Source organism: Panicum virgatum, chromosome 5K (genome assembly GCF_016808335.1).
Source record: "Panicum virgatum strain AP13 chromosome 5K, P.virgatum_v5, whole genome shotgun sequence".
Lineage (NCBI taxonomy): Eukaryota > Viridiplantae > Streptophyta > Magnoliopsida > Poales > Poaceae > Panicum > Panicum virgatum.
The window spans coordinates 52,262,503-52,288,793 of record NC_053140.1 but is presented as its reverse complement, the minus strand read 5'-3'; the positions used below and the strand labels follow the sequence as shown (position 1 = coordinate 52,288,793).

Sequence of the window (26,291 nt, the reverse complement as noted above, 5' to 3'; positions counted from 1 at the left end):
TGTAAATTGTAAATTCCATATAAATTCAAGGAAAAATGCGAAAAATATGAAATAAATTTTGTTGGATTTGTTAAAGTAAGATCTATAGAGGAAAAATATCCACAGTGGAAAAATGACCTTTTTACCCCTGCAAAAATTTAGATTGTGTTTAGTATTGCTTAATTAGTTTCTCTAGATCTGTTAATCTAAAAATTATGAAATTTTTGCAGTAGCTTACTTTAAACATGAGTGATCCACCATAAAATTTTCATACACATAGGACCTAGTTTAGTATATGAATATAATATGTAACCAAACTTAATTATGTGTATAGGTATAATAATATTTATTTTACATGTGGATTTTTATGCAAATTATAAGAGGCAAATAATAATGTCTTTGCTAGTCATATTTTGTTTTATAATAAATCATGCTCTAATTGATAATTTAGCTTCTAATTGTTCCTAGCACTTAGTGTTAAAGTTATTTATCACTATATTTGCATTCTTTTATGTAAATTGTTAATTTGTTAATGTTTATCTTCTAATGGCAAATTCATGATTGCATTTACTCATTGTCTCATATGATGGCATTTACTCATTGTCTCATATGCATGCATATAGAATCCGCGACCGAGGAAGTCGTATACGAGGTGATCGCGGAGCCGCAGGAGCAGACGGAGCCAGCCCCGCAGGCGTTTCGTGACGACCCGGCCCAAGGCCCAGTTGACACCAGCACTGAGCAGCAGCCCGCAGGCAAGCCCCGGAGCATAACCTACTATTTTAACTTATGAAATGTTATAGATATTACTTGATTATGCATTAAGTTTCTAGGCGTTGGATGAAACCTTAGTTGCATGATTCCTAGATTCCATTGGTCGGAGTACTAGTATGTGTATATCGTTATCCTTGCCATGCTAAAAATAGGATTCGGTAGAAGACGAGTAATTTCCTGTTACTCGCGAGATATAGGATGTCTTTATGTTTTGATTATGGAATGTTGGGTTATGGAGGAAAGGAAAAGAATTGGAGACCGGACGGGAACTGTCTAGCCCCGTCTGTGTCGGTTAAGGACCGTACCGTTGTCGGCCCTGCTGATCAGGTTTGATTTGTACTAGCTGCATGCCGGGAGTAGGAGGTAGTCGAAACCGGTAAGCCGAGTACTGCCTTGTTTCGAAAGTACAGAACTTCTACCCACCCCTTAGGGCAGTTGAGTGGCCGCGGAGAATTGGGATGCATATGTTTACTTTTGGTGGTCTCTCGTAGGGCTCGGTTGACTATATGCAGGTGGGGCGGTTCTGTAGTTCGAGGCGGGGAGGGGAAATGGTTGGTCCGTATGGTCCGACGGGGCTAATACGTGCCGTGTTGGTTAGGTCCACCTTGCAAGGTTAAATCGGATCGATTCGCCGTCAGTCGCTCGCGGACATGAGCACCTTGATCTCCGAGTCACATCGTAGTAAGAATATGGAAGGGAATGAGATGATCAGTATAGTTGAACCTAATCAATTGTTTTTCCACACTGATTGGTATAGAATTGAAAACCATAGAAAATAGATATCATTCCTAATCTTGAGCTAAAATATTGAAAGTAAGGACTCACTCTTATCTGCTTTTCCGCAAAACAACCCACAGCCAGAAGGCCGTGCATGTCTAGATAATGGGCTATGTATACCCATAGCCGGGTAAGTCTTGCGGAGTATTAGTATACTCAGGGTTGTGGCTTAAACCGTTTCAGGTCAGGATGGGATCGACTTCTGCCCTTGTTGTGCTAAGTTTATACAGCTTGGCGCGGATGGTTGGGAGGTGGCCGGACCAGATGTTTAGTCCTTGCTAATTACAAAATCACACACCCGTGGGCTGAGTGTGTGATTCGATACTGCGCTTTATGTAGTATAGTCGTCATGTTCCGATATCGGACCTTGTTTTAAAATAAAGTTACTCTTGTATATTGTTATGTAACTAAACCAGGTTTGTAGAACTTAATGTACTATACTCGGTATTGTAATCGTATTTTTATGTACTCGTCATGTTTGTACTGCCTGTGCTCACCTTCGCGTGGGACTACTGGTGTTTGTTTCGATCGGAATGTCGGTTTCGAAAGGACTGTCAAATTAAACCGTTAAGCCAAATGTGCCTGATGTGTTCAAATGATGGCCATTTAGCTTAATTTGAGTTTTAATTTGGCGGTTCTGTCACAGCTGGTATCAGAGCCGAAATACACCAGGGGTGGTACGAATGTGACTATTTTCTAGACTTTCAAAATTAAAAACAAATTTCTGGGGTATAAGGAAAATCGTTCAGTCACGTTTTACGATTAAATCCGTATTACGCCCTATATAGTACTTGGTTATTTATAAATGGGTGGCAATATTTATATTCACTAACTTCCAGCACATTCTTTCTGTTAAACCTTAATTTCTTGCACAACCCTTACTTAATATTGTAACGACGCACCTACGCTGAGGTAAGCAAGGTGAGCATTCTTGGTAGTCCTTAGAATAGCCCACGTGTTTCATACGTGCGCGGGTCCCGTATGATGAGCATACGAGGAGGTGATAAGGCTCCATTCAAATGAGCCTGTCGCTATCTGCCGCCTGATATGGAGCGCGGACTTCCCACCGTGTGATTGTGAGCACGGCCATCTCGTAAGGCAATATTACGAGATGTAAATCTGTCATGCGATTGGTTGTGACCGTGTACCTTGGGGCACGTGTACCCTTGGATGTCCCGTAAGGCGATTTGTACGGGAAGTGAATACGTTGCCTCGGTAACGTATGCAGCGCTGTCCATGCAGCGTTGAACGCATGGGCGCCATCTCTATAGCGGATGGTGATGTATGTGTGAATATGTGGGCAACTGCATATGCGTTACCCATGTGGCGTAGGACACATGGGGGCCGTTCGTGTGTGCTGGCACGAAGGGTCCAGTCGTGGATATATGCATATATCTGTATATCATGTGTTTTCTGCAGGTACACTAACAAACGAACGCGTAAGTTAAGGCGTGTAGTAATCGATTATATCATTGAGAGCGTATGTTGCCACCGAAAGACCACGTATATTGCCCTATTATTGTCGGCGATTTTTGTTGGAAGAGTGACGTAGGACGATCATGCATAATACCATTCATTGCATTATAAGAGTGGATTAGCGAGTGATTTGGGTTGTGAATTTTTGTTGGAAGTTCGAAATTAAAAGAGTTTTGTTTTTCCAGAGTGTTGTAAGTATTTACCGTTTTATAAATTATGAGTTCGTATTTTCTTTTGGGAATGTTCCTTACCGCTGTCGGCGTTTTTCGCAGATGGCAGCCTTGTCGGACTTCCACTTTGACGAGGACGGGTGGGTGCGTTCCACTTGTCTTCACCGTGAGGGCCTTCCCGTGTTGCTGTGGGAGGTGCTCCAGGAGTTTGGCCACACCGAGCCTCCCCAGTACTACGGTCGCGTGTCTTCCGAGGGGGCCATCTCTGGTTGGGAGGCTCGCCTGCGTGTTCCGGCACGTCTCGGTCTCTTTCAGTCAGACCCTTGGGAGGTGCACACTGAGGGTGCTGAGATTTTGAGCGTCTGGGATCGTGCAGCTGCGATGGCTATTACCCAGTTTTGTGAGCAGGAGCCCATCTTTGCGAGTTACTCTGCTTCGACGGTTGGTTTTCCTGTCAGAGTGACTTCTGAGTACTCGAGGCAGCGGTTTTCTCTTCTGTTGGACTCTACTCTTCCAGGCCACGTCCCAGCTTTGGCCAGGATCGCCCGCTACGCCGCCGGTATGTTGGGTGTGTGCGACCAGTTTAGGAGTGAGAACACACTCTACCGGCAGGGACTTCGGACAGCTCACGCCACAGCACAGGAGCAGACTCAGCAGATCTTAGCACAGAGCCAGCAGCTCGCAGAGCAGAGTCAGCAGGTAGTGGGGTTGGCACAGCAGTTCTGGGAGCAGGAGCAGAGGATAGTTGAGCAGGCTCAGCAGATTTTGGAGCAGTCACAGCAGCTAGAGGAGCAGTCACAGCAGCTAGCGGAGCAGACAGAGCAGCTAGCGGAGCAGGCTCAGCAGATTGAGGAGTTGACTGAGCAGGTGGACGACCAGGAGGCTCTAGCTGACCACTTGCAGGACGCGCTTCAGGTTGCACTAGGGAACGTGCACCAGTTGCAGCTTCAGCAGCAGCAGGCCGCAGCCCCACCTGAGCCACCACCTCAGGTGTCAGGTGTTGAGTCAGGAGTTGGGCCTCAGGAGATGTCCGATGCAGCGAGTTCCGTCGGTCAGAACGACGTTCCACCTCAGGCAGGGTCCACAGCCATCTTAGTGAACGAGCAGAACGTGGGACGCCTGCAGGAGGAGCTACGCGTGCGTGGGATCGAGGTTGAGCGTGTCTTCGAGTACCAGCCGCCGCGTTGAGTAGTTGGACTTTGGATGTAGTTAGGGTTAACATAGTGTTGTAGTTTGGTAAATGTATGAGAGCCAACTAGATTTGGTAGTATGACTAGAATAACTCTGATGTAAGATAAGGACTGTGGTTTGTATATGTTTGGACTGAGTTTGTAGGTGTGTAATCCCATTGTAAAATATCATCTTAGCGTTCGACTTATGGTAATTCTGAGGTTTAGTACGTAAAAATTCGTGAAGTATGATCTATGCGGTAAAAGTTTTCGTAGCATCGAAGTTTAGTACGTAAAAATTCGTGAAGACAGTCCATGCGGTAAACGCGCGTTATACAAAAGTTGTAGAGTATTCTGATAGCCATTCGTTTGCAAAAGTTATGAATTTTTGGACGTATAGTTTGGGAGATACTGTCAAATTTATACCGCGAAGATTTGCGATATTGAGAGTTAGTTGGGGCCTAATTTGTATTCACTAGTTGAGGCAAAAATGGTTTTACCTCCCTCATGCATGATCCAGTTATTCTTATTCCCATTTTGGGGCATAAAAGTGGGGATACAATTGTTGAGTTATTTAATCGGTGTTCTAAATTCAGCATTTTTCATGAATTGAATATTAGTTGCTATCATGATTATTTAATTTAATCAAGGTATTGGGACTAATCAATTCATGATTAATTGCAGAATGCCGAACACCGATAATGACTCCTCTGCGCCCAATGGTGCTAATGCGCTGCCACCGCCTCCCAATTTGGTTGAGGCAATCGCGGCCATGTTGACTGGGCGCGATGAACAGACGGAACTGCTCCGTCAGCTCGTTCATCAAGGTGCTGCACCGCGGCATGGAAATCATAATCATCACCAGCCGCCTGTCCCTGGGTATCAGGAGTTCTTGGGTACTCAGCCACCGCTTTTCCATAAGGCGGATGAGCCACTGGAAGCTGACAGTTGGCTCCGGACCATTGAGTCCAAGTTCACTCTATATCAGTATGATGACATTGACAAGGCATCATTTGCAGCACAGCAGCTCAGAGGTCCTGCACGTACGTGGTGGGATAATCACGTAGCTATGTTCCCTGCTGGCACTCGGTTTTCTTGGGATGAGTTCAAGGAAGCTTTCAGGGCACATCATATCCCTGCAGGGGTGATTCGCAGGAAGCTCAATGAGTTCTTGGCTCTGAAACAGGGCAATAATACTGTGACGCAATACGCTCAATCTTTCAACACCTTGTCTCAATATGCTGGATATCATGTGGAAACAGATGAAAAGAAACAAGCATGCTTCAGGCAGGGGCTTAGCAGCAAGCTCCAGGAACGCTTGATTATGTTCAAATTCAACACCTTTAGTGAGCTGGTCAATGGGGCTATCACTCAAGAGGACGCCCGTATAGCTCACCAGGCAGAGAAAAAGAGGAAGGCACCAATGGGTGGGTCTTCTAGTCAGGCTAATCAGAGGTTTCGTCTGATTCAGGCCGGACCCCCTCGTGCACCTTATCAGCATCGGCCGGTGTACCGACCAATACAGTATCAGACTACATATCGGCCTCCACAACAGCAATCCGGTTATAGGCCAACACAGTACCAGTCAGGATATAGACCACCTCAGTACCCACAACCTCAAGGGGTAGCCAGATCTCCGGTGCCTCAGCAGAATGTGCAGAAGACGGGGTTACAGCCACAGGGTGTACGCCCTAATTTCCCTCCCTGTTACAACTGTGGTCAAGTTGGTCATTTTGCACGTGAATGCCCTATGCCACCTAAACAAGTTCAGGGTTCTAATCAGCACAATCAGAAGCCGAGAATGGCTCATTTCAAGCCAGGACGCGTGCATTATACCACTCAAGAGGATGTTCCTGAGGGAGCTCAAGTGATGGCGGGTATGTTTTCAGTTAACAATCTCCCTGTTACTGTATTATTTGATTCCGGTGCATCTCACACTTTCATTAGCAATGAATGTGCTAGTAGACTTGGGTTGGAAGTGGAAAATATATCAAGGCCGTACAATATTCATTCACCCGGGGGGCATTTAATTACCAATCAAATTGTTAGGCAAGTGCCCTTGCTGTTTCAGGGAAAGATTTTTGCCACACAGCTTGTAGTGTTACCAACTCAGAAAATGGATATTATTCTGGGCATGAATTGGATGGGGGTTCATGGAGTCATTTTGGACACTAATTCTCAGTCTGTGCACATTAATTCTCCTCTGCATGGTTCTATGATTTTGAATCTGATGGACCATATGCCTTCGACACCCACAGTGAATCAGGTTGAGGCCAAAAGTCTGGCTGAAATACCAGTGGTGTGTGAATATCCGGATGTTTTTCCGGATGACTTACCAGGCATGCCACCTGACCGTAAGATAGAGTTTGCCATTGAATTGCAACCGGGAACGGCACCAATTGCTAGAAGACCTTATCGTATGCCACCCAATGAGTTAGCAGAACTAAAGAAACAATTGCAGGAGTTGCTTGATAAGGGTTATATCCGTCCTAGCACTTCACCTTGGGGCTGTCCAGCGCTCTTTGTTAAGAAGAAAGATCAAAGCCTCAGGTTGTGCGTGGACTATCGGCCTTTGAATGCTGTCACTATCAAAAACAAATATCCACTTCCCCGAATTGATATTTTGTTTGATCAGTTAGTCGGGGCCAAGGTATTCTCCAAAATTGATCTTCGATCGGGCTATCATCAAATAAAAATTAGGCTCGAAGATATCCCAAAGACAGCTTTCTCCACACGATATGGGCTTTATGAATATCTCGTTATGTCATTTGGATTGACGAATGCCCCGGCTCATTTCATGTATCTCATGAACTCAGTGTTTATGCCCGAGTTAGATAAGTTTGTCGTGGTTTTCATTGACGACATTCTTATATATTCCAAGAATGAAGAAGAACATGCTGAGCATCTTCGCATTGTTCTCCAGCGTCTACAGGAACACAAGTTGTATGCCAAATTCACCAAGTGTGAGTTTTGGCTAAAGAAGGTTCCATTCCTGGGTCATGTTATATCAGAAGATGGAATCTCTGTTGACCCTAGTAAAATCCAAGATGTTTTGAATTGGGAAGCACCTACATCTGTTCCGGAGATTCGGAGTTTTCTTGGGCTAGCAGGATATTACCGGCGGTTTGTTCCGGATTTTTCAAAAATTGCTAAGCCCATGACTGAGTTGCTCAAGAAAGGGGTGAAATTTATTTGGAATGATAGATGTGATCAGGCTTTTCTGACCCTAAGGAAACTTTTGACATCTGCTCCTATCTTAGCCCAACCTGATATTACTCGACCCTTTGATGTATATTGTGATGCATCAGGTACGGGTTTGGGTTGTGTCCTCATGCAAGACTGTCGAGTAATTGCTTATGCTTCCAGAGCACTCCGGCGACATGAGGAAAATTATGCCACTCATGATTTAGAACTAGCAGCAGTGGTTCATGCTTTGAAGATCTGGCGTCATTATCTTCTGGGCAATCCTGTTCATATATATACGGACCATAAAAGTCTCAAGTATATTTTCACCCAGAATGAGCTAAATCTACGCCAAAGGCGATGGTTGGAATTGATTAAGGATTATGATCTGGAAATTCATTATCACCCAGGTAAGGCCAATGTGGTTGCAGATGCTTTAAGCCGCAAGGCTCAGTGCAACTGCCTGTCTATTGTGCCTTTTAATGAGACCCTTTGTTATGAACTGGAAAAATTAAACTTGGGGATCATCACGCAAGGCAGTCTTGGTAATTTGGTCCTTTCACCTACTCTTCGAGATCGGATTATTTCTGCTCAAAAACATAATGTCGGGATGGAAAGGATTCGCCAAAGACTTGCGGAAAATGATCCGGGGGTGAAGTGTTTTCATTTAGATGAGAATGGAATTCTATGGTTCAAGAATCGTTTGGTGGTACCTAAAGATTTAGAGCTCCGAAAACAAATCTTTGATGAAGCTCATCTCTCTAGGTATTCTATCCACCCGGGCAGCAATAAAATGTATCAAGATTTGAAGCAACGATTCTGGTGGACCAGAATGAAGCGGGAGATTGCTAAATATGTGTCTGAATGTGACACCTGTAGAAGGGTCAAAGCAAGCCATTTGAAAGCAGCAGGTCCTCTTCAGCCTTTGAATATTCCATCTTGGAAGTGGGAGGACATCAGTATGGATTTCATTGTCGGCTTACCCAAAACTTCAAAAGGATACGACTCCATCTGGGTTATTGTTGACCGTCTTACCAAATCTGCACATTTTCATCCTGTGAAAACTATTTATACGGCCAAGCAATATGCTCAACTATATATGGACCGTATTGTGAGCCTGCATGGGATTCCAAAAACTATCATTTCAGATCGTGGCACACAATTTATTGCTCGGTTTTGGGAGCATTTCCACGCCGCTCTTGGTACACAACTGATCCGCAGTTCAGCTTATCACCCCCAGACCGATGGTCAAACCGAGAGAGTTAATCAAATTTTGGAAGATATGCTGCGGGCTTGTGTACTCTCGTATAGTAAAAAGTGGGATGAGTGCCTACCCTTAGCTGAATTCTCCTATAACAACAGCTATCAGGAAAGTATCAAAATGGCTCCTTTTGAGGCATTATATGGACGTAGGTGTAGAACTCCATTGAATTGGTCAGAAGCTGGTGAAAGAAATGTATTCGGCCCTGATATGGTCAGTGAGGCGGAAGAACAAGTCCGGGTTATACAAGAGAACTTGAAAATAGCCCAATCCCGGCAGAAAAGCTATGCGGACAAGAAACGTCAATCGATCTCGTTCCAAGTGGGAGATCATGTTTATTTGCGGGTATCTCCAATGAGAGGAGTTCAACGGTTCGGTGTGAAGGGAAAGCTCGCCCCTCGCTATGTTGGGCCTTTTCCGATCATCGAGCGATGTGGGCCGGTAGCGTATCGACTGGAACTTCCTGCCCAATTATCCGCAGTTCATAATATATTCCATATCTCCCAGCTCAGGAAATGCCTCCGTGTTCCAGACAAGATAATGGACATAGAAAAGTTACAAGTGGAGCCCGATCTTGTCTATCCAGAGCATCCAGTGAAAATTGTTGATCACAAGACTCGGGTCACTCGAAATCAAACCAGTAATTTCTATAAGGTACAATGGAGTAATCACTCAGAGCGAGAAGCTACCTGGGAAATGGAGGAATTTGTTCAATCCAAATGTCCTGAGTTGCTCCAATTATACCAAGGTATATGATTTTCCGACTTCCTTTCGATTCGGCACTTTTCTCCTAAATCTCGGGACGAGATTTCTGTTAGGGGGAAGGATTGTAACAATCCTAAAATTAGAATTCAAATAAACAAATTTTCTTACACGTGGCCCCACATGTCAGTCTCTCTCTCCCCTCTCCCATACTTCTTCCTGTGCGGCACAGTGCGCAGTAATGGCGTCGGTGGTCTCCCGAAGCCGCTGTGCGTGCCGTCGTGGAGAGCGATCCCGGTTTTCCGGCCGTCAAGCGTCGCCAAGTCGACCACGCCCCTCTCCCGAGCTCGCCACCTGCCTCGCTCCCTCCTGCGCCTCGCCTTCGTCTCCTTCTCCTCCCTGAGTCGCCATGAACGGCGAGTGAGCAAGCTCACTGTCTCCAGCCGATTCCGCGAGCTTCTCCCCGTGGAATTCAAATCCCTCGCAACCGAAGTTCCTCCACATCTCTAGCATCCTCCTCGACCTCTCCTTCACGAGCCCCCTCGACCAGAGCACCGGGAATCCGTGATTCTTTGGCCGCCGGTCACCAGTGAGCTCGAGCTCCGCCTCAACGCCGACAACCCACCTCCGACCACCGTTCTCTTCGCCCAGCAGCTCAAATCGACCCTAGGTGATGCACTGAAGCTCATGCTCCCCTTACTTTTCCACGTTCACCAAGTTTCCGCGCTCGTTCCGCGCCATGCCGCCGCCGGCCACCATGCTTGCCGCCGCCGCACGCTGAGCGCCACACTCGAGCCGCCCCCCTCCACGTTGGCGCGAGCACCAGGGCCGCCCTACACCACTGGTGCTCGAGCCGCCTCACACCGCCGCCGCCCGACCTCGCCGCCGCCGGCGCAAGCGCGCCGCCGCCTCCCCTGCCCTAGCGCCGCCGCTGGCACGACTGCGTGCCGCCGCCACCGCCTCTGCGCCGCCCCCGCGCCGCACCGCCCCCGCGGGACTGGGCGCGCGAGCCAAGGGCCCCGCCGCCGCCCTGCTCGCCGTCGGCTGGCGCCGCCGCCGCGGCATCGCCCCAGCGCCGCCGCGAGCCGCGCGCCTGGTCGCGTTGCCCCCCCCCTCTCTGTTTTGGGTCACTGGCCAAAGGGGCCCACGGGTCAGGGGTTAAAGGGGTTTATTTATTTTGTGTTTTATTTCGGCTGTAAATTGTAAATTCCATATAAATTCAAGGAAAAATGCGAAAAATATGAAATAAATTTTGTTGGATTTGTTAAAGTAAGATCTATAGAGGAAAAATATCCACAGTGGAAAAATGACCTTTTTACCCCTGCAAAAATTTAGATTGTGTTTAGTATTGCTTAATTAGTTTCTCTAGATCTGTTAATCTAAAAATTATGAAATTTTTGCAGTAGCTTACTTTAAACATGAGTGATCCACCATAAAATTTTCATACACATAGGACCTAGTTTAGTATATGAATATAATATGTAACCAAACTTAATTATGTGTATAGGTATAATAATATTTATTTTACATGTGGATTTTTATGCAAATTATAAGAGGCAAATAATAATGTCTTTGCTAGTCATATTTTGTTTTATAATAAATCATGCTCTAATTGATAATTTAGCTTCTAATTGTTCCTAGCACTTAGTGTTAAAGTTATTTATCACTATATTTGCATTCTTTTATGTAAATTGTTAATTTGTTAATGTTTATCTTCTAATGGCAAATTCATGATTGCATTTACTCATTGTCTCATATGATGGCATTTACTCATTGTCTCATATGCATGCATATAGAATCCGCGACCGAGGAAGTCGTATACGAGGTGATCGCGGAGCCGCAGGAGCAGACGGAGCCAGCCCCGCAGGCGTTTCGTGACGACCCGGCCCAAGGCCCAGTTGACACCAGCACTGAGCAGCAGCCCGCAGGCAAGCCCCGGAGCATAACCTACTATTTTAACTTATGAAATGTTATAGATATTACTTGATTATGCATTAAGTTTCTAGGCGTTGGATGAAACCTTAGTTGCATGATTCCTAGATTCCATTGGTCGGAGTACTAGTATGTGTATATCGTTATCCTTGCCATGCTAAAAATAGGATTCGGTAGAAGACGAGTAATTTCCTGTTACTCGCGAGATATAGGATGTCTTTATGTTTTGATTATGGAATGTTGGGTTATGGAGGAAAGGAAAAGAATTGGAGACCGGACGGGAACTGTCTAGCCCCGTCTGTGTCGGTTAAGGACCGTACCGTTGTCGGCCCTGCTGATCAGGTTTGATTTGTACTAGCTGCATGCCGGGAGTAGGAGGTAGTCGAAACCGGTAAGCCGAGTACTGCCTTGTTTCGAAAGTACAGAACTTCTACCCACCCCTTAGGGCAGTTGAGTGGCCGCGGAGAATTGGGATGCATATGTTTACTTTTGGTGGTCTCTCGTAGGGCTCGGTTGACTATATGCAGGTGGGGCGGTTCTGTAGTTCGAGGCGGGGAGGGGAAATGGTTGGTCCGTATGGTCCGACGGGGCTAATACGTGCCGTGTTGGTTAGGTCCACCTTGCAAGGTTAAATCGGATCGATTCGCCGTCAGTCGCTCGCGGACATGAGCACCTTGATCTCCGAGTCACATCGTAGTAAGAATATGGAAGGGAATGAGATGATCAGTATAGTTGAACCTAATCAATTGTTTTTCCACACTGATTGGTATAGAATTGAAAACCATAGAAAATAGATATCATTCCTAATCTTGAGCTAAAATATTGAAAGTAAGGACTCACTCTTATCTGCTTTTCCGCAAAACAACCCACAGCCAGAAGGCCGTGCATGTCTAGATAATGGGCTATGTATACCCATAGCCGGGTAAGTCTTGCGGAGTATTAGTATACTCAGGGTTGTGGCTTAAACCGTTTCAGGTCAGGATGGGATCGACTTCTGCCCTTGTTGTGCTAAGTTTATACAGCTTGGCGCGGATGGTTGGGAGGTGGCCGGACCAGATGTTTAGTCCTTGCTAATTACAAAATCACACACCCGTGGGCTGAGTGTGTGATTCGATACTGCGCTTTATGTAGTATAGTCGTCATGTTCCGATATCGGACCTTGTTTTAAAATAAAGTTACTCTTGTATATTGTTATGTAACTAAACCAGGTTTGTAGAACTTAATGTACTATACTCGGTATTGTAATCGTATTTTTATGTACTCGTCATGTTTGTACTGCCTGTGCTCACCTTCGCGTGGGACTACTGGTGTTTGTTTCGATCGGAATGTCGGTTTCGAAAGGACTGTCAAATTAAACCGTTAAGCCAAATGTGCCTGATGTGTTCAAATGATGGCCATTTAGCTTAATTTGAGTTTTAATTTGGCGGTTCTGTCACAATTCTGCGACGACTCTCAGGGGTGGGCAGCCATGGTGGCCTGTGCCCTCACCGCCGTCCAGCCTGCAGCGGCTCTAGCGCCATGCCGAGGGAGGAGCCTCTCCGGCCATATCGCACGGCTGGCGTCTCCCGGTCCCAGACTTTCAGGTAAATTAGAATCTTTTTAGCCGTGCAGCGTGCTCTGAAGGTTTCTCTATTCACAGGCAGTCAGGCATGATGTAATCTGTGTGCAATGCGGTGTTGCAGGCAGGATCAGGATCAGCCGCAGCGTCGTTGCGAAGGTCGCGAAGGACAGCTCGGAATCGCCCGGGAGCGTCGTGAGATACGTCCAGAGTTCTGTGAGTTTCTTGTCTTTGGTTCACGATTCACTGTAGCTGATCAGACACATCAACCTTAGAACTCGAGCTTCAAAATGCCAAGATATTGTTTAATCTGGTGCGATAATTTGTCTGGTTTTTTGCTACTACTACTTTCAGTATTTTAAGTTGTAAGAGAAGTTGAATGTTATGCCACTTGCCTCATGGTCTTCAGTGTACTGTGTTTTAAACTGTGATGCTTCTTGGCTAAGCAAATTCGGCCTTTCAAGATTGGATACTAGTATTAAACTGAATGTTGCTTGGGAACACCACATTGACAAAGTGACAATACAGGAAAAGAAAAACCAATGTTTGCAGATTACAATATATAACTCACTTCCGATGCCCGATGCATCTGTGATCAGTCCTGCTACTTTGTTTCTGCAGTGCCTTGGTTTTTATGCTTTTGTTTAGTGACATTAGTGCTTCCATGAGGATGAGGCGTTTTATATGAATTAAGGAACCTAATTAAACCTGTCTTTGATTTTATTTTTTTAACGAAACAGTTCAGCACTACTGAAGACATCTTTGCTCTAGCTGGAATAGGTTTTGCAGCCGTAGCTGCATTATGGGCTTCAATAAATCTCGTTGAGGTAAGTTACCACTGATGTCTCCAGATCTGCAGCTTTCAATTCCGAACCAAACAAAGTATTTTGCAACAAGGCAGATAAGACTAATCTTCTTCACGTTTCATTCACCTTTAAGGTCATTGATAAGCTCCCGGTTCTTCCTCTTTTCTTTGAATTAATCGGGATTGTAGTTGCCTGGGTAAGTTATAGTCCAGGCCCTTGAGGGCTTAGGCTACATTTTTTTCCCCAGCTTTTAAATGATTTTCTTAGTATTAGTACATTTTTGTGAGCCCCCACTGTCAATTCCCTTTGATATTACAGCTGTTCATCTACAACAATCTCCTCTTCAAGCCAAAGAGGTACTAACTTGCTTCCCAGGGGTTTGCGTTTTGTTTGAGTATTTGAGGCGACAAATTTGCACATTGTCGTCAGCTAAACTTGAACGTTCTGGATTGATTAGTTCATGCTACCTGCAGGCAAGAGTTACTGGGGAACATCAAAAGCACATTATCTCGAATCTTGGGCCAGTAACTTTCGAACGTTACAGTGGACAGCAACACTGGGTTATGGCCTTAGCTCTATGTAGGCCTGGTGAGATGTAATGTTTAACTGTGTGCATATAATTCGAGAAACGAGTGTTACCATTTTTCACTCTAGAGGCAAAATAACGGTTTTCTGTACAGGTTAGTGTGATTAAAACCATTCTCCTAGTAGACCTCTTGGTTTACGAGCCAAATAAACACACAATTTCATCATTCAACCTGTACCATTCTCCTAGATGACTGCTGGAACCCTGTGGAACTGTTTTTACAACAGCAGGTACATCTACTCTTGGATATGGTACTCGAGAAACACCATTTACCTGTCCGGGATGGCCAGATGTTTCAGATTTGATCACCATGGAGTATCTTTCCTCTGCAGGGGAGAAAAGTAAGGATTAAACTCACCCTAGTCTTATAGAGCAAACAGTAAAAGCCAAAAGATATATCTGGCACAATATACATTTTAGCCTTCCCAGGTTTACTACTGGATTCTCAATCTCAGACACCACAGAAGGAAGCGCTTGTAAGGCAGGGTGTACAAATTAGATAGCAAGACACCAAAATTCTTAAGTCAGACAATGAGACAACACAAGACCCATATAAACCCATTCAGCCAGATGGATCAAATTAATCAATGCAGACAGATATCACTATGACTTGGAACAGATATCATGACGAAGCATTAACATGTGTAAGGATTTGTGTTAATAATTAGCATGGTGAAAGGGAACTTTTGGTGTACCTTTCATTCTTCCACATGTCACAAGCTTACGGAGACAATCACGGAATTCTGTCAGCACAACTCTTTCTTGTTCTACATACAGTTCTGATTGGTTCTGGTTGTCAGCTACTGTCTGCTGAGGAGCAGCATGTTGAGAAGTTGTAAACATTGTATCTTGTTCATCACACATCAGTGCTAGCGTTCCAGGAGACATAGGCCTATTGGACTTCTGATCATCAGCACAGTTAGGCCTGGATTCTTCTAGAACAGCTTTGCCCGTATGAGTTCCTTTGCTTGAATTGTCATTGATTGATGCTTTGTGATCCGGATCTTGGTTATGTCCTTCTCTATCATGGTTTGTCAACCCTCGGGAACCTGCCTTATCATCTTCCTTCTGTCCCCCACTTTCACCTTCTCTGCATCCCTCTCTTCCTGTGTCTTCCTGCCTGTTTTTTTTTAATTACATAATGAGCAGCACATAACCATCAAAATAATGCCCCTTTTGTGGACTATGTAAATCACTCTATATGTTGTTCTTGGTTGCATTCTCTTAAACATAAAGGAGTGCATGCTTGCAGGTTCTCAGGGTGAATGAACTAGTGCAACATGTAATGTGGTCATACATACAGTTATAAATATAAAAAAAGCACATCGAAGGACTAGAATGTAAACACGTGTAGATGATCTGAGGAACACGAAGTGTCATTACAGCTGCCACTACTTGCCAGCTCTCGTTCAATTTCAACAGGAAAAAAATGGTAATCTTGAGTTTTTAACCATTATATGTAAGGTAATACCTGCACATCCAAGCAAAGCCCTAATAACTCAATAGATATCTTACACTTTTTCTGTGTGGAGAGATGAAGCATAAACATTCATATCCTCTCATCCAAACTTCGGTAAAGCACATCATCAGTATCCAAATTCCAGGCTCAAGAAATGACGTAAATAGGATGATAAAATTTAGATAGGATCCTACTTTGAACCAATGTAACTGCAAAAAATTAGTACTGGATGAAAGGGGTCCTGTCTATGTGGGTTGCTTCACTGAATATCACCAAGATAACTCATGCATGCAAGCAGGACTGAAGGTTCACCGGGGTATTTTGTCATACGAAAGTGATAAAACTCTGAAGGTAAAACTAGCATAATGGCAAGAGCAATACCAGCATATGCCTTTGCAGCCTCTCCTGACACCCCCACCAAAAGCTTACAGAGATCCTTTATGTCCGCTTCTTTGACAATGTCTGCTAAAAGGGGCCTGAAGTGTGATGGCATAAACCCATCAATGAAAAACAGATAGAGTAGACATTCTATGAAAATGTTGTATAGTTGGCAGTTAGTAGTTACCTGTAGGTAACTTTAAAGGGCCCCAGAGTGGGAGGATGCACAGACTGGCTTATTGGAATTGAACCATCGGGTACTGCATTCTTCTGATAAAATAGACTCATTAAAAAATGAAGCATGTGCGCTTGTTTATTGGAGTCTCATAATAACTGCTGCTATGGGTAGCTTCATCTTATCTTCTTGCTGAAAGTCAATTTTAATTTGCAATTCTGTTCAAGAATAATTTTGAGTTCTCCCAAAAATAATAAAAGTACTTGTAGTTTCATAATAAGGAGCTAACACTGCCACACTGCTTTATCATGTAAAAAGAAAAGTTATGTGCAAATATATGTTGATGATTAGTATTAAAAAAAATCATCACTCAAGTTCATGGTCTGAACGACATATTATAAAATCCACACTCCTAGTGGCAAAATCAAGTACTTCAGCTTGCTTCTGAAGTCAAAAACTCAAGGAGACAAAGCTATGCCAAGGTAAACAATTGGGGCAAAAGCAATGCATGCTGAAGTCTTAGATACAACCATTACCTGAGGTAGGTGACCATTCCTTTGCGCTACATGTTCCTTATTTGAATGGTCAAGTGAAGGATCAATGTGTTTCCTCTTCCTTGATGTGGAAGGAGAAGAAAATCCTGTAGTTCCAATTGCACCATTTACAGCTGCGTTTGTTGCTTGCTGCATGTTAACGGAATTTTTGTGATCCCCTTGGAAAAGAGATCTTCTTTCTTCACTCCCTTCAAAATTCTTGCAATCCATACACTTGCAATTTTCAGAGCATAGTATATTAGCTTGGAAGCACTCGCAGTACTTCTGGAGGCATCCTGACTTCTTGCCATGGCACCCTTTATTATGCTTCCCTACTAAAAGGGAGATCGCTAGACACCTCCTGGCAATTCCATGGACTATAATTAATGACACATGGCATGAAAGCTCAATTAGCATGGCCTAAATGAAAAATGTGAGAATGAAAAGGTCTGTATTTGTATTGCGTAAGTAAACATATGAATATGATTAGTCTAAGGTTAGTGGAATACTGGAATAACATATTTGGTTATGAACTTAACTATAGTTCTTACTTATTATTGTTAAATATGACGAACAAGAAAAAATATGCACACGGGGCTCCTACTGAAAACATTATTCCTTTTAACTAAAAATACTACCTGTTGTACAATTTCCTTGTTCTTTAAGGTACCAATACAGCTTCAGATGCACATCTTTTAAGGTCATTTTTTTCTAAGTATATGCTATAGAAAATCAAAAAGATTATAATGGCACTGAAGTACTTGCGCTGGTTAATTTCCTTGTTCTATTAATATTATTTTTTTCAACAATATAATATAAGAATATTTATGTAGAAATGGTCAAACTTATGAAAGATTGACTGCACGTATTATAGAACAGTGTATTTTTGTGGCTAGAGGTAGTACTTCATATCATAAGTGGGAAGGAAACAAAACATACACTTCTTTACTTGGGGCAGAGATGGCAAACATTTTGCCTCACCAGCTTTTGTCTTTTTCCTACTTTGTTGGGATATACGGAGTAGTTTTGACAGGAAGCCAATCGATAATGCAGTAGTTTAATAAAGAAACAAGAGCTTGATTGAGGCTAAAGAATGGAAAGTTTCCATCCCGAACTACCAAATATGGAATATTGGTATGTTGATTTTGACTTTTGAGGATTAAAATTCGTAGTTACTATAGTTTGGATTTTCAAAAATGCCGCATTGCAACAAACAAATGTAGGTACACTGCTACACATTTCCTAAGAGGTCTTATCTGTCAAATGAAAATTCTCAGTTGTCAAGTTCTCACAGGTAACTTCTGGTATAGACTTATCTACACATGTAATGTTCTATCCCCCCCCCCACCCCTCCAGCTAGGATGGTGTTTTAATTCAACTACTCTTAATTAGAATAAAGTATGATCTCTAAAATGAGCATGGACACTGCTATGACTAAATTAAACTCAAAGGCATAACAAATAGAAATTATGTTCCCTACAAGAGTAACTATGTAAACAATACTTGGACTGCAGAACATACATTATTCCTATTTGCATGTGGGCTGCTCCCAATCTTAGGCCTGAATGCATCTGGATTACGCTCCAATGTAGCATCAATAGCTTCACGCCTGGCAACTTCATTCTCAGGATTGTTAAAACAGTTGGTGCAGTTGCACCCATCACAGTGAGCACCAGAAGCAAAGCATTCACAGTACCTGTAAGAAACCATTAAAAGATTTCAGATGAATAGCATCAGTACACACAAAGCTCAAAAGAGTATCAAAACAGCAGTACATTCTTCACATTTCACAAAGGGATGTCTTTCAATATGAAGGTCAAAACAATGACACGCTGGTATAGTTTGCCTGTCTGTGGACAGTGGGAAATGAGGCATTTGGAGGTGATATGAAGCATTGAAGTGGTGCTGGAAATATTTCCCAAATTATTTGTATTATAAACTATAATTTGGTGTTACTCATAATAAACAAGCAGACGACACAAGCAGTTTGTGATGTTCGTCTTTTTGCATGTTACATAGCTTATAACTCTAGTCTAAGCACCATTTTTTAGAACTTTAGCTTCTTTTGAAATCACGAAAAGAGTTCAGTAAAGACAATTGTTCAAGCAGATTCAGCATCTAAATGACATATAAATATTTTGATTATCCAAACAATCCACATGCCTCATTTGCAGCATGTCAAAGAATTCATATTGATAAAAGGAGAACACAATCCTCCTGACAAAACACCCTTTGCAATATTGCGTTCTTCTCAAGCTAAGGACAGAATCCGACTTACAACTTCAAACATCTGGAGTTCCTGCAGTTACAGCACTTTTTCTTCGTGGGAGTGCTATCTTTCCCTTCATAGAGTCTTGACCGTGGTTTTGGTGACTCTGGCTTCCTACAGTACAAGGGCCCAAAGCTAATTAGAACATTGCAGGAGCATGATGCAAATTTCAAATTGAAAAGCTAGACATATTTGGATCCTTAACAGGTAGAATACATATGCTAAAAAAAAGTGCTAAAATGCTAAAACAAATAAGATCATCTAACGCAAATGTGTGTCTTCATTTCCAAGGAATGACAAGTCAAAATTTAGAAACTTGCTCATGGCGACGCTCAGGAAATCAGAAACGATCCCAAGTTCAGCATATGAATAGAGACGACAACGGACTCACTCATCGAGAGAAATGAGCCCCATACCAAACAGAGAGGCCGAAATTTCGAAACTGGAACACTACATATACATCTCAGAACGGGAACACTCACAAGGGAACGGCGACCGGGGCCCGCTGCACGGGCTCCGGGCGAAGCTGCGGTACGGGGACTGCAACCGGCACCGCATGCCACGGCAGCACATGCCCCACCACCTGATGCGGGCGCATCACCGGTATAGCACTATGGAAGAATGCAACAGCAGAGAAATATGCAGATGAAATGCCGTGGACCTGAAAATGAAATCGAAGGTAGCAAACAAATACTCACTGCAAGAACAGTAGCAGTCAAAGAGACTCAAATCGAAGGTAAAGTGGTAAACAGATGCTTTTGTAATTCTTCTGTTGTAATCTCCACCAGTTCAATCAAATAGTAGTACAACAAAAACTCAATCACATGGTACAACAGATTGTTGTATCTCCCTGTCACCAAACCGAGGTGCCCGGGCAAAACTTACACCTCTTAAAATTACAGCCAAAGGAGGAGGGAATCAAACTAAAAAAAATTGAAAGAACAAAATAAAGTTTAAGCAAACACATTCATTCACAAAAAAAATCTACATCAAAACTTTGTATTTTAGGTATTGTGAAGTATATGCACAGTGGCAGGCTCCCGATGCTAAACAAGAGCGCTCCATCAATACTTGGTCGCTGCTTTCGCACTTCAAGGAAAATTTTTCTCCCAAACTCGGTAACATCTCTGATGGCATTCTATTTTTTTTACCCTTTCAGCTATCAACTTAGCATTCAACGATGTTCATTTCCCACTTCTCTTTCATTGGAACCCTCTGACTCCACCGCCTGTGCAGCACTCTTGGCACTGCTATCAGAGACCTTACTGAACACTGCATCAATTTCATCCTGAGTCTTTGTCTCGTTAGAAATCATATTTCTTGTACTCTCCACTGGTAAAGCCTCCCCAGCGTCTCCAATACTGTGTGCACTTTCGGCATGTAATGCTTCAGTAAGTTCATCGTGCTTTGTGGATTCTGCAGTCTCACTCTCACCATACCCAGCCTTACCTTCATTTTCTTCCAAAGACCTATTCACAACAGAATCACAGTGCTCCTTGAAAGCAGCATGAATGTCATCCACAGATTTTGCATCAATGACGTGTAGCTCCCCACTCTCTTTGGGCTCAGAATCAACATCAACACCTGAGATGTGTAAAATTTCAGTGTCCATGGCAGGTTCAGAAACCACACCATCACTAACTAGATTAAAGGCACTCTTAATATCCTCCAGAGACTTCGCATCCAGAATCGTCATCTCAGGATTGGTCGTACTCGTCACTAACTCATTTGTAGCAACCTCCAATTCACTTGCTGCTGGTGGTGGTGGTGTATCATCAGAAAGCACTTCTGACTCATTGTGTGGTTGCTTCAACTCCATGTGTATGGCTTCAGATGGGCTTGCTTCAAGGATCCGCTTCTGAGGATTGTAGACAGTTTGCTCAGGGTCACCATGAGATGCTCCAAGTGACCATCTAAATTCAGGGCCATTTAGGTCATCAACCACTGGAGACAGCTCCCTGGAGTCTCCAGTGCTGCCTTCCGACATGGTCAAGGAGACATTATCAGAAGTCTGAGGGCTAATCATGGAATATGCAGCAACACCGTTGGCCAGGTTTACATCATGGGAACCCTGATCTGGCACCTGTTGGTCCAGTCTCATTGGTTCTACTCCAAAGTCTCCCACTGTGTCCAATTCCGACAGGAAACTTTCATCAATTCCACTTTCTTCCATAGGCTCAGGATAGATTTTACCAGCCTCGTCATCAGAATCAAGCAGATATCCTGCAGTTGCTTCGTTGTTCACATCACCTATATCCACCTTGTTAGGTTCAGCAGCCACGGGAACAAAGGGATTCGAAACTTCTGCATATTCACTTGATGGAGATTCGATGGCATTACTAACTTGAGGATACGAGGAAACAGAGCTCAGACTTCTGTCAAATCCAACATCAAAGTGCTCTTCAATTACATGCAAGCCAGTCAAGGAAGCAACTGATTCAGTAAATATTGCTGTTTCATACTTTTCTTGCATGCTGAAGTTCTCGACAACTCTCTCCTCAGGGATAGGGTGCAGGTCCCTAGATATGACTGGCAACGTTTCCATGGCAAATTCAGAAGGCAGCTCCATAGACCCATGAATCAGGTTATCTAATGGCATTTCATTGTTTGAATAGGACATGAGATCAACATTTTCATCTTTCTCAGCAGTATTGCTTCCACTAAATACAGCAGTATTTGAACTTGATGCAACATCAGTGTCAAGGTACTCCGGAAGGTCCCCAGAATGTGATTCACCCTCCACAGTTGGCATGGAGGAGGAAACCCATTCTGAGCATTTAACTTCTGTGTTAAGTTGGAAAGAAGGTTTAGCACCAAGGCTGCTGTCACCTGCATAATTGGAAGTGATTCAAATAAAAATTTGAAAAAAGAAGTACTAAGCTATCAATACAAAGTGGTCCAAACAAACTTGCTTACCATCTCCATCTTCCCAGCTAAGCAAGTCAGGAACTGGATGAAATGGCATCTTGGAATTCCCAGCTGACTTGGGTGTATAACCTTCTTCATGACCCTTTCCTTTCGTTGAGGCAAGATGTGCTTCCCTTTCTTGCGATCTTTCAAAGACAAAATGATGTAAAGCAATCTCACGGTCATCAATGTCACTGTTGTCCAGTTCAACATCTATGGAGTTGATTCCATCTGAGCACTCACTTCCAACATCTGTGAGGTCACTATCCTGTCTCACTAGAGCAGGTGACTCGTGTTCCATGTGCAAATCCTTTTCATCATGGTCCTTGTGATCCTCCTGATCAGCAACTGAAGAAGCCACATCAGATTCAGTAACAGAGCTCAATTTAGACACACTCTTATCGCTGAACTGTCTTTGGAAATTGCTTGCATTCCATTCCACTGTTTCAGGGACAAAATATGGCTTGAGTCTAGAAAAACGCCTCTCCTGGATTGCATCCATCCCTCCAAAGTTGAAGCTTTCATGCCTTCTGAAGATCATGTCACGACGAGGTGACATCACAGATTCTCCAGCATTTATATTATCACGCACGGGGACACCACTGTCATGAGGCTGTTCAAGGGGAAGATCAAATGGGTTCTTCTGTGCATGCAGAATTGAAGGAGCTGAGCCAGGAATTGCTGCTTCTTCAGAATCATAAGGAAGATCAAAAGGGTTCCTTCTTGGCACTGCAATAGGAGGTACTTGTGCACGGAGGCGTGACAAATCATCTAAACTCCTACCAGCACCATTACTGTCGACATCTATCAAACTATTGTCGATTTCAAATCTTATGTTCTTCCTTGATCTTCGCCTGGCCATCAAAATTTCCAACCTGCGGTTCCTTTCCATCTCAGAATACCCAAGATCCATCAGATTCTTTTCATCATCCGCTGTCCAAAGAAATGCAGCTTCTCTATCATCATCTTTCTTCTTTCCCTCCACATTATCTTTAGCATCATTGTCGTCACCCTCATCGTTACTATCATCATCAATTTGATGATCCTCTGAGACATGAGAATCAGTGTCTGAATCATCCTTAGGAATGGGATCAGGGCGAGCAGAATCAGCACCCAGAAGTGGGTCAATCTCATCAAGAACTGGAGCAATGTCAGTCATGGAAGCATCAGGAGAAGAACTCTCATCCCCATCAGAGTCAAAACCAGATGAACCATCCTGACTGCCAACTCTTGCCCATGGTGAGCCAAGAGAAGAATCAAGCAGTTTGTCCTCAGCAACATTTCTAGTATCAACATTAAGACTCACAGTCTGTTCACATTGGTGAATAGAAATAGGAAAAGCTGATTTACTAGTTCCAGAACGCTCTCCAGTTTGCTTCTCCTCAGAAACCTCTCTATCTTTGCTAGCAGCTGAATCTGTAAATCTCTCTTGATTCAGATTTTCCTCCATGTCAACATGTTTACTAACATTCCCATTGGATGAAAACAAACCTAAGGATGTATCTTTGTGATTCAGACCACTCAGATGGGCAACATCAAATATGCTAGTCTGCCCGTCAGCGCTATCTTGTATGAAAAAAGAGCCTTCTGATTCTCTTTTCTTATCAAAGGTCAAGCCCTCCTTGATCCCAGACTCTTGGCGAAGATTGACCATAGAAGGAAATGGTGTTAGTGTTCTAGGTATGTTTCGCCAATCGCTTCTCTCATCTTCTTCATCAGCTCTCCTCAGAAGAGGAACATCATCATCCACATCAACATGCTCACTAACCCTCTCTTTGAAGGAAATTGTCTGTATAATTTCCCTCTCTTTGAAATTTGATGTGGCAAATTCAGGCACTGGAAGTCTCTGATTTGCTTCAAAGTGAATATCACTGGATGAATTTCCAACCTTGAAAGCTGAAATTTCTGGAGTTCCCTTGTGATCTTCACTAGCCTCAGGAAGATTGATTTCACCATAACTTAGTAGGACTCCAAGAAGAATAGTAGTACATATAATTACAGGTGAAGAAGAAAGCAGGAATGCGAAGAACCCTGGCGAAGATCTGTACAGTAAATAGAGCAAAACACCCAAACCGAAGAGGATCGGGTGTTCAGAAACAAATCTATAGCTTTTTCTAATAGACAGCCTCAAAACTTTCTTGATACATTGAGCAGCTTGTTTTGCCTCAAGGGCCATGGCATGTAAACCTCAGTAGCCTCCAACACAAACCTACCACAATCACAAGGAAAAAGAAGTTGTTAGTTGAGTGGAATAAAGTACTGTGTTTGGATTAACTGATAAATACAAAGCAGCTTGAAAGCGATGCTAATTTAATAAAACCAATTATAAATTACCCTGCGAGTTAGACCAAGTTTGTTCAATTTTTCTCCTCCCGAGCTTATGTAGATGTTTGCTACTCATTTGATCTAAAATGATACTAATCGCACACCTTTACAATACACCGTCCTCACAAATAGAACAGCCCAGCACAAGCATGAGACTAATCTTGAATTATCTAATCGAACAGGATCACAAGTTCAGGACTAGCCCAGCACAAGCATGAGACACGTCCATAGCGAATTCTTATTCAGCAATTATCTAGCGCTTGTTGACGGAGCAGCACAAGTCAAATCTTGAATTTACTGGCTGATAGCTAGATCAACAGCAGCAGGTACCTATCGGCAAAACAGCACAAATCCAGCCTTGCAAACTGATCACCAGAGATGGTATACAAACAATCTAATAGTTTCAGATTCTGATAACAAAACCTAGTCCTCAATTCGAGGGTAAACGAATCCGATCTTAACCCTCAAACTCCCGAGACACGGCGACCTCCAGTGCCGATCAAGCAAGAGGCAAACAGATCTTCGCTACTGGCAACCCAGCATCATCATGGCCCAAATCCAGAAATCTGCGAAGCTAGATCGACCATCCCACAGTCCATCCCAGGCTCATCAACCACAAGCACGCCAGTCGAATCAGACGTTACCGGAAAGAGCGCCACGTACCTTTCAGGAAGCTCCGCAGCGGCCAGCAGCTGCGAGCGAGGCCGAGAAAACTCCAAGGTGGTGCGGAAGAAGAAACGGACAAGGGGGGCAGCAAACGGGAGAGCCCTGTGGCGATGTACAGCGACCAGGCGCCGGCAGCTGAGGCAGGAAACGGAGCGAGGGCCGAGTCAAGAGAAGCAAGGGATCGCGCCGTCGAGGTCAAAGCCAGCAGCAGTGGCGTATGCGCGAAACGTGCGCGCGTATCCGTGCGGCGGGAGGGATACCAGCAGCAGCAGGGGCAGGAGGACAGACAGGGAGGTCAGGAGTGGGTGGGGGGGGGGGGACAAGCAGGGGCGGGGGGGGGGGGGGGGAGAGGGGGGGGGGGGGGGGGGGGGGGGGGGGGGGGGCCTGGACTGCCGCCCCGCCACTTTCGGCCGCCGGTCGCGGCGGGACGGAGTGGGCGGTGCGCGTCGGGACGGGGGGCGGGCGGCGGCGGTGATGGCGATCGCCCGAGGAGGGGAGGTAGGGGGAGGAGGCGGAAAAGGGGAAGCGGCGGCAGTAGCAGGCTAGCAGCAGCAGAAAGCCGAGGGCGGGCGGGGAGTGGTGGGCCCCGCTACTCCGTCTGCGTTGGCACGGTTGTCGCGGATGGCTCCTTCGGTGACGGTTCCGTGCGGCTGACGGTGGTGGGCCCCAGGTACCCCGGGCCCAGCAGCAGTCACAGAGGTTCTGGCGGTGGTGGGGCCCCGTGCCTGCGCGGGAGGCACCGCGACAGCGTGTGAGAATTTCCGCTGGCGGAGGCTCCGCTGTCGGAGGCCGGCGGCACTGTGCTCGCATCTCGCGATCTATGGTATGGATCTACATACGAATTCTTAGAACAAATTTAATATTTTAAAATAGATATGTTTAAAATTTTATGCTAATCTTTTTTATATTATCAAACATATTATTACACATAAGAATAAAATTTTGTATAGATTTTTTTATGTATTATTTGCTCCCTACAATTAAAAAGGTGAAAAAAGATTTGAATCCGTATCCGATCCGTATTCGAATTTTTATATCTATTATTTGAGAATATATATGATAAATTTGAGGTTTAGTTTTTATGAATCTTACAAGATCAATGTTAAATACAAGGCTATGAATTTACATAGTAAATGTTATATTTTATTTATCCATAATCGAAGAAAAATGACAAAAAATCTGGCATTCGAATAAACATCCGAATCC

At 44.1% G+C, this 26,291-nt stretch overlaps 2 protein-coding genes and 1 pseudogene across 2 annotated transcripts; 1 reads left to right on the top strand and 2 right to left on the bottom strand.

The window, feature by feature from the left end:
* The first annotated feature begins 12,855 nt into the window (after positions 1 to 12,855).
* On the top strand, positions 12,856 to 14,449 carry LOC120708425 (protein CURVATURE THYLAKOID 1C, chloroplastic-like). The gene is made up of 6 exons (XM_039993665.1): positions 12,856 to 13,006; positions 13,106 to 13,197; positions 13,722 to 13,808; positions 13,921 to 13,983; positions 14,106 to 14,143; positions 14,261 to 14,449. The coding sequence occupies exons 1-6, from the start codon at positions 12,892 to 12,894 to the stop codon at positions 14,313 to 14,315; spliced, it is 450 nt and encodes a 149-aa protein (XP_039849599.1). The 5' UTR covers positions 12,856 to 12,891; the 3' UTR covers positions 14,316 to 14,449.
* On the bottom strand, positions 14,384 to 19,899 carry LOC120710225 (annotated as a pseudogene).
* A 21-nt stretch (positions 19,900 to 19,920) lies between these two features.
* On the bottom strand, positions 19,921 to 25,395 carry LOC120708424. Its single transcript, XM_039993664.1, has 3 exons — positions 25,083 to 25,395; positions 22,104 to 24,303; positions 19,921 to 22,016 (listed from the first exon to the last, which is right to left on the bottom strand). Exons 2-3 carry the CDS (start codon positions 24,268 to 24,270, stop codon positions 20,362 to 20,364), a joined length of 3,822 nt encoding a protein of 1,273 aa, XP_039849598.1. The 5' UTR covers positions 24,271 to 24,303; positions 25,083 to 25,395; the 3' UTR covers positions 19,921 to 20,361.
* Positions 25,396 to 26,291: the final 896 nt, after the last annotated feature.

Excerpts from the sequence above, each read along its gene's own strand:
- LOC120708425 (XM_039993665.1), top strand. The coding sequence starts at position 12,892 with ATGGTGGCCTGTGCCCTCACCGCCGTCCAGCCTGCAGCGGCTCTAGCG. Across the intron at positions 13,809-13,920 it reads CTTCAATAAATCTCGTTGAG|GTCATTGATAAGCTCCCGGT; the intron begins GTAAGTTACCAC and ends TTCACCTTTAAG. Across the intron at positions 13,984-14,105 it reads TCGGGATTGTAGTTGCCTGG|CTGTTCATCTACAACAATCT; the intron begins GTAAGTTATAGT and ends TTGATATTACAG.
- LOC120708424 (XM_039993664.1), bottom strand. The coding sequence starts at position 24,270 with ATGGCCCTTGAGGCAAAACAAGCTGCTCAATGTATCAAGAAAGTTTTG. Across the intron at positions 22,017-22,103 it reads TAGCTGGGAAGATGGAGATG|GTGACAGCAGCCTTGGTGCT; the intron begins GTAAGCAAGTTT and ends CCAATTATGCAG.